Source organism: Diabrotica undecimpunctata, chromosome 4 (genome assembly GCF_040954645.1).
Source record: "Diabrotica undecimpunctata isolate CICGRU chromosome 4, icDiaUnde3, whole genome shotgun sequence".
NCBI classification, from domain to species: domain Eukaryota; kingdom Metazoa; phylum Arthropoda; class Insecta; order Coleoptera; family Chrysomelidae; genus Diabrotica; species Diabrotica undecimpunctata.
Window position 1 is genome coordinate 159,508,862 of NC_092806.1, and position 8,991 is coordinate 159,517,852.

The window sequence follows — 8,991 nt, forward strand, 5'->3', positions numbered from 1 at the left end:
CCCCATCCTTTTCTTTCTTTCGCGTTCCCTTGTTCCTTTTGATCAATCAATATAGGTGAGATAATGTCGTAAGTTTTTTACCTTTCTAATAGGTTGCGCTTTACCGACGTAGGTGTTTCTTTGGAAGTGGTTGTGTTTTTATTTTTGAGGGAACTATTACAGTTTTCTTAATTTATGGTTTATCTCTTGTTACCAACATGGCTGACGTATCTGACTGGAACAGACTTGAAGATAATCATTGGCTAGTTTTTTGTGCCAGAAACATTTTGTCAGGGCCGAGCCTAGAGGTTTTGCCGTCCGGGTGCAAGAAATAAATTTGCCACCTTATTAGCAATTTTGGAAAACGTGTATAAGAAAGCATCGCAAATTAGGTAAAATTAATAAAAACACAATTTTGAACATTTAAATCATAAAAATATATTAAGTCAACGAATACATATACCTATAATGTAAATATGAGTTTATAGAACGTATTATGTACATAAATATAATTTGGCATAACCAAAATACAAAAACCTACATAGTTATTTTATGAACAATAGAGAAAAAAGAAATACAACACTAGGTATATATACACGTCTAACTAAAATCGACTTTTCTTGCATAAGTGCAAATTTCCTAACTAGGTCAGTCACATCTAAATTAAAACAAATATTTTCCTCGATACTTATAGGTAAATTTGTTAGCCTGGATTGGCTCATGGTAGATCTTTACACTACATGATTTATCATATGATTGGGTCATGAAGTGAAATTTTAATGTCTACACTGTGTGATTTGTCATAAGCACTGTCATACGGTTCGTCATAGCTTGTCACAGGAGAATACGACGGTACCTATTCCGCATGATAAAATCATATGATTTTCGGTAATAATACGGGTAACACCAACATATTTAAATATCGCGCCTTATTCTTATGTCAATTCAGCGACATTCTCTTACCAAGAGACAACATCCTTTATTTATTTATTGTTTGTTGCATTGATATTGAACTTGAACCTATTATCTAATGTGAGCTATTGTGTCGTATTTTTCTTTTATTATTTATTTAGTTTATTTTATTCTTAGTTTAGTGTTTTATGGTCTCTTCTTAGTCATACTTTTAGTTTAGTTTCTTTATTAATTATTTTTAATTTGGTATAATATCAACACTAAATTTGATATACCCTGTCCACGATTTCTTCGTAAGAGCCATCTGTTAGCCCAAAGGCGTCTGATCTTTTTCTTACTGCTGTACGCAGTTGTCGCCGGCGTATTATTATTAAAAGTCGGGAAGCCAATGCAATCAAAGATTTATTTTCCATTATAATGGTTTCAAAATCTAATAGTTGATACCCATACTGGGTCTTATATCTCTATGACCATAAACAAAAAGAAAATCAATAGCACCTCACTCATTGTCACTCATATCATAAGTCATAACTTATCAAGCAGTGTAAACACGCTTTTTTAAAACTTCATAAAAACGAGGAATCATAACAAATCTCATATGATAAAATCATGTAGTGTAAAGTCTACTTTAGGTAATTTTTTATTAATTGAAGTTTTGAAAATGACAAATGGCATCAGTGGCGGCTGGTGTGGTAAAATTTTGGGTAGGCCAAGCCAGCAAATTACATATAGCTATGTGTAATCAGTGACGGATCCAGAGGGAGGGGTCATGACCCCCCCCCTAACTAATTGTTTAATGATTTCTCTGTTCATTTTAACTTCTGCGTTGTATCTAATTTTTGAGATTTTTGATTTTTCATCTAGCAAATCGCGAATAGAAAACGCCCTCTTCTGTACATCCTTAAAGGACAGGAAATTACTTAAATGTTCCTTGCAACTGGAATATTTTTTTTAAGGAGGCAGACATATTTTTTAAATCAAAGTATCCTTTACAGTTCTATACACATTTCTTATTAGAAAATTTCAAACACGGCCAACAATATAGTCTGTTTTTCGTAATACTTCCAGACAACCATTTGTAGACATCATACCAAGAGAAATTAAAAGTACGCACCTTTTTCCCATCTTTTTGGTCAATACGCAATGTTGGAGTAGACCTTTCATTCATAATAATTTTTTTTCTACCAATTTCAGTTCTTCTAGATAATGGCGATTCCAATAGTGAAATAACAATGTCCAAACACTCACTATAAACATTACTAATACTGCAACCTGGTAAAGCGCCATAAAAACTCATTTTTATGTATCAGTTATAAAACAATCTCATATATAAGTTTCATACAATTAGGCGATATAGAAATCACGCAAATGTGATTTTTTTCTTCGAATTTTTTAAAATTTAATTGGGCAACCGTGTACTTGTTTGCAATTGTGTTGTTTGTTTAAAAATATGTTACAATTATAGATTATGTTACATATTTTTTTATCATAATTTAAAAGAAAATTTATATCACAATTCGATAATAATTACGTTACAAGTGACAACGATTGTCGTCGTAGGCCCGATCGTCTGGTGCCTAAACAGCAAGCGTAAACACGACGATATAAATCGTTGTCCGGCAAGCTGCTTACTTCAAACGCTTTTTGTATGGGGATCTTATGTGAGCTAGGTCGGCCAGTTCCGGTCGGGCCTATTAATGATATTTAAAATGCCTTAATACGATTCGATGCTTTCTGTGGTAATATAATAATATAGTTGTTTTAACGGACGCTAATGTATTGAGTGATTTAGAACATTTAAAAGTTATTTAAATGTATTAATATAATTTTTGAATATATGTTTTTCAATTTTAAAGCTCTTAAAATTATTGGGTAGGCCCGGCCTATCCTGCCTACCTTCAAAAGCCGCCACTGAATGGCATGGTTAAAAATATTCTAAGCGCAACAAATAAATAAAGTCGACTTTACACTACATGATTTATCATGTGATTTTTCATATGATTGGGTCATGAAGTGAAATTTACATGTTTACACTGTGTGATTTGTCATAAGCACTCTCATGCGGTTCGTCATAGCTTGTCACAGGAGAATAGGACGGTACCTATTCCGCATGATAAAATCATATGATTTTCGGTAATAATACGGGTAACACCAACATATTTAAATATCGCGCCTTATTCTTATGTCAATTCAGCAACATTCCCTTACCGAGAAACAACAGTGTAAACACGATTTTTTAAAACATTATAGAAACGAGGAATCATAACAAATCTCATGATATTGTCATATTTATGATAAAATCATGTAGTGTAAAGTCTACATAAGAAATATTTCTTTTAACCCGTTAACAAGTAGATAAGCTAACACTTCTTTGGCCGACATATTATTTTTATTAGTAATGTAAATAGACAATACATAAACATCAACTGTGTACCAGAAATGGTACACACAGTAGCCAAAGTGTTAATATGTCTATTAAGAATTTTTTCCGTTGCCTTCAATAAAAATGATGTAAGACTGATCGGCCTGTGCGATCTAGGCAGGGCATTATCTTGTCCTATTTTGTATATTCACACCGCCATTACAATTTATTTATTATTATAACATATTGTATCTTTATATACAACATATTGTATGTCTTAGAAAATAATTGAAACTGTATTTATTATGTTGTGTGCATTAATGCGTTTATTAAATTACTAATTATGTTGCAAAATGTTTTATGATTTATTTCTTTTGTATGTTTTTTGTTAAAAATGTATAATTGATGTGATGTTTTTTTTGTTTGTTTTTAATTCATTACAACAAAACACGAAATTAGAATTCAAAAGTTTGGTGTTTGTTTGCACTCAAGTAACCTATTAATTTTCTTCCTAATTCCTTACTATAAACTTCAAAAGTTGCTTTATACAAGGAAATTATTGCAACAGTGAAAACCACCAGGAAATGATAAAAAAATCGGTTGCCTGTAAAGTCGGTTTTACGGGCGAAGATTTTACGTGACAACGTCTTTTTCTCGGTAGAATATTTATTGATATGAATATTATTAAATTGCACAATAGGAACAAGGAATTGAATGAAAATAAGAATTGCACAAATTTTAACTATAGAAATATATTTTGTTTACTAAAACATTGTACATGTAAACTTAAACTTAACTAATTTCTATTTGAGTGATTTTGTTGAGGATAGGACGATGATAGGAGAAATATGAAATGAAAGGAAGTGTTTCTGCTGTAATGTGTAATCCAACGCCAAGAACGCTCGAGAAAGACAGAGACACAAGCACGCACCGATTCAACGCGCCTAATTCTCTAGTGCTGCACGCGCAGCGGACCGATCATGTTTGAGTGGGAGAGAGACGCAAGGCATTCGCCGGTCCGGCGGGCCTCTCTCTCGTTCGGTGACTCATCGTAACAGACGTGAGCGGGCGTTACACTTTTTCATGAGTGACTCCGAGCCACAACCTAATTTAAGACGTTGTCACGTCAAAATGAATTAATCAAAAATTAAGAAGACAATTTGATGCACTGGATTCTTAAACTAATAAAAAATACAGAGAACTCAGAAAGTATACTGATGTAGTGGAGAAAGGGTCATCTAATAACGATATTAAAAAAGGAGACCGAAGGATATCAGTAACTACAGAGGAATCATGTTACTGAACACCACATACAAAATATTGTTAAGCATATTGGGAAATAGATAAATTACCGAAAATACACTAGGGTAATATCCGCCAGGCTTCAGAAAAATAAAATCAACCATAGATGCCAACACAGCTGATTGAAAAGTGATATGAACGTGATATAAATTTTCACTTACTATTTATAGACTTCTAGCAATCTTTCGACTCTCTAAATAGACTCGCAACACTTAATAAAAATGCAAACCTGATTAGATTTATTTATCAAAATTTCCTTTACACTAAATAATAATCAATAGTCCTTAATACAATTTAAAAAATGAGAATTTTTAATCTTTAGGCGAAACTTCAATATTTCCTGTTGGTAAGATGATTAAAATTCAGGTAATGTACTTTACAAACATAAAAATAATTTTTTCTCTTATAGACGAGAACACAAAAAAAATCACAAATATTTAATTTTAATTAAAAAAATAATTATTGTCATTAAAATAGAAATGAGCACGCCGCTGTTCTGGTAAACATACCTTGAGCGGAGATCTTTAGGACACCCGATTATATAGGGAGAATACGGGACTACTTAGTCTATATATTATACGTCATTGGTTTTTTCTTAGTAGAATTTAGAATTTCTCAGTCCTTCATTTAATGTTCCTTGGTGCGTCATCTGTAATCTAATCTCATTTTTTCCTTATTAGCTGTAGGATTCCATTATATCTTTCGTACGTAAGTACCTATGTGTTCAAGATAAGACCATAAAACCAAATAATATGCGTCTATAATAAATAAATAATAATTGATAAAACCCTTTCCCACAAATAAAATTTTTAAATTACTTAGGCTTGTTTCCGTGAGATGGCGACAGTTTTGCACTGTACGTGCTACCGTAAAATTTGTCCAGTAGTTTCTACGCAATTAAATTAGTGGTACTCTGGTTTCCCTTCAGAGCGAATAAAACTTTCGCCTTTTACTAAAGATTTCCGTGGAGGGGAACAACTCAAATGAGTCTATAACCAATTTTTTGTGCCCAACTTTCGTTGGGCTTTTTATATAATGAAAACGTAAGTCCTAGAGTCCTACAAATACTACAATATTTGCAGTGTTTTAATTTAATTATATTGCATATTGCATTAATTGTATATGGATAGTGGATAGGAATCATTTAAATATATTTGAATAAATACAACGATGCACCATGGTACAATGAATACAAATGAACACAAAACACGACACAGGTACACAGTAACACAGTATCGTACAACGATGCGTGATTATGATGTATGATGCACTATGTATTTGTTGTTATTCAAATCGAAATTACAATGATATTTTTATCGTGATTCGTGAAGTGATGTTAGTTGGATTGGTTTTGATTCAGAAGGGGAAAGTGACGATTTAATGTAGTCAGTAGTCAGTTTTGACATTTCAAGAAAATTTGTTTATAAACTTCCTTGTTTTTTGGAAAGAAGAATATTCTAACCCTTCTAACCTCTGTTACTATGTTTGATTTGTTGAAATTTTAATTGTTGTACCATATTATACAAATATAAAACTTATTTTTCTTAACTTAAATATCACGGCGTTCCATTACCATAAAAGCACACTAAGCATGAACATAAGATCCGTTTAATAATGTACGATAATATTAAAGGTACAAAATCCTTTCATTTCTCTAATTTATAACACTGTTGGATATGTATTAACTGTAGGATTATTTTTTAGATAAAGACATAAACGAAGTTTTTGACGATATACTGCTGTTTGAAGAAAATGTGATAGAAGAAGCATATGAAGAAGGTTTCAACATAGGTGTCCAGCAAGGTAACAAGGAAGGATATCATTTAGGATTCCACAGAGGGTCAGAAATAGGTGCAGAGATTGGTTTTTATCTAGGTGTCGTAGAGAAGTATTTAGAACTGTATTCAAAAAGTACAGATGAAAAATTTTCAAAACCAAAAAGTTCTTTAGAAAATTTAAAAATAATTTTATCAGAATTTCCTCAACGTAATTCTGCAGAAATTGATGTGTTTGAAGCGCTTGATACAATTAGGGCACAATTTAAGAAGGTTTGTGCACAGATGAGAGTTAATATTAGCTATCCAGGGAAAAGTAACATGTCATTTTGAAAATGAACACCACTAGGGTTTTAAAAGATCACATTAAACAGCTTACAGACTATTTAGAGCCATTTCTACCTTTAGCAAATTTTCATATGGTTGATTATTTCATAAATAATGCATTTGTAAAGTATATTCCAATAAAAATTCAAGAAGATATACAACAAATAGGCTATAAAGAAGTTGTCAGTTGTATATTTAATGATAATTATACAGAATTACCAAATCTTGGCATATTTAACAAGAAATCAAAACAATTTACTTTAAAAAATATGGAAGTTTGCCTCAAAATTGATGATCTACAAGAAAAATTACAATCTTTAGGTTGTTCTGATCCAGTCAGACTAAAGTTAGACATTTTTATGACTTCAAAAAAATCTCACGAAGTAGATATTTTAAGTTACATTGCAGCTGCTGTGAATAATATATCCAAAACAACACATTTAATTGACATAGGTGATGGAAAAGGTTATCTTAGTTCAATGCTAGCTCTACATCACAAAATACCAGTCCTAGGTATTGATGCTTCTGCAATAAATACAACTGGTGCTGTTACTCGAGTAAAGAAACTATCTAGAGTGTGGAATGCTGTTTCATCACCACAGAAGGAAGTAAAAAGTAAAGTACAGGTTACCTCAGATCTATACAAACAAGTAACGAAGTTTGTTGATAATAATATTGATTTTGTGGAGCTTGTATCAGATGTTTTTTTAGAAAAACCTAATGGTTTAGGTATTGTGGGACTACATACTTGTGGGAACTTAGCTGCAACTTCTTTAAGAGTGTTTGCTACTAACTTGAGTATGAAAACAATTTGTAATGTAGGGTGTTGCTACCATTTGTTGTCAGAACGTTTTGAAGATGATATATATAATGCTGGAAATGAAGAAGACAGGGGGTTTCCAATTAGTAATTATTTAATAAGTGAAAGATACAAGATAGGAAGAGCTGGAAGAATGATAGCAGCTCAGTCAATGGAAAGGATTTTAGATAAGAGGGAATTGCCAAAAGACACAATATTTTATAGAGCCTTACTGGAAGTGATCCTGGAGAAAAGATTCAACAGTTTGGATCCTGATAAAAGACATGTGGGGAAAATTAGAAAAAAGTGTGAAAGCTTTGTGCAATATGCCAGAGAAGCTTTTAAAAAATTAAATTTGTCATGCACGGATGTGAGTGATGCAGAACTTGAAGAGCTGTTTCATCTGTATAAGCAAAAGGAGTATGAATTGTATATTTTTTATTTGATAAGAAATATGCTTTCCCCAATAATTGAAAGCATAATTTTAATGGATAGGCTGCTATATTTATATGAGATGGGTATTGAACAGGCATATCTTGCCCAAGTTTTTGATCCTGTTGTTTCTCCAAGATGTTATGGTTTAGTAGCAATCAAATAAACAATATTTATATTTAAGAAATAAATTTTTATACTTTCGTGGTTTGATTTTTTTATATATAAGTATATTATACCTTGTATTTAATATATCTACTTTGTTATTACAAATTTACTTCATTCATTATGAGAAAGCATTTGCCACTATAAGACATGAATGCTTGATATAGGTTTTAAGCAAACTTGGCTCAATAAACAATGAGAATGTTTAGCTACATCTACATTGGAATCAAAAAGCAGAACTAAAGATGCCAAAAAGTTTGTATACAAAACACGCGATATACTGTCTTGTTTTGTTTCTTATTGTCTTCTAATTGCCGTATGCTTGTGTCGTAAGTTATTATGTATTTCGGTGTAACTTCTTTGTTTTCTTTATATTTTTCCCTAATTTCTGTGCATAACCATAAGATGTTTGAACATTCTTCAATGTTTAATATAACTCAGACGCCACCGTGTTTCGGAGCGCACGTAATAAAAAAGTACACGTGTAAAGCTGTCTACAGTTATGCTACTGTTATAATATACATATTTATGCACAAAGAACGACAGAAGGGACTGGTTCTGTATTTTTTTATCCACAAAAAGTGCAGAATTTAAGTAGGTAAAAATTGAGCAATGCAAAATGCAATATATTTTAGTTTTTCATATTCAAAAGACTCTCTAGTACTCTATATTTTTTATAATACGAAATAATAGAAAAATTAGTATCATTAAGTTTTCTATTGTTTCTTCGTCTTCAATAAGTTTTTGTTTTTAGGCTACCTTTTATTTTCAAAATTTTTATTTGTTCAAAGTCTCATCTTATTCCGTAGAATTTTTTTATATTCCAATTTCTTATAAACCTTTCCATTATTAGTTTTTTTATCTAATAGACAGCCTTCTCTTCGGTATAATTGCCTAAGAGCCACCTGTATGTGAAGTGCGGAAGAAGCATACAGTTG

General features: G+C 31.6%; 1 protein-coding gene and 1 non-coding gene across 2 annotated transcripts; both read left to right on the top strand.

Annotated features, from left to right (window-relative positions):
• Positions 1–5,463: 5,463 nt before the first annotated feature.
• Positions 5,464–5,580, top strand: LOC140440412 (U5 spliceosomal RNA). Its single transcript, XR_011950828.1, has one exon. It is a non-coding gene; the product is annotated as a U5 spliceosomal RNA (small nuclear RNA).
• Positions 5,581–6,514: 934 nt separating this feature from the next.
• On the top strand, positions 6,515–8,091 carry LOC140440338 (probable methyltransferase-like protein 25). Its single transcript, XM_072530782.1, has one exon. The coding sequence runs from the start codon at positions 6,666–6,668 to the stop codon at positions 8,052–8,054; it is 1,389 nt and encodes a 462-aa protein (XP_072386883.1). The 5' UTR covers positions 6,515–6,665; the 3' UTR covers positions 8,055–8,091.
• Positions 8,092–8,991: the final 900 nt, after the last annotated feature.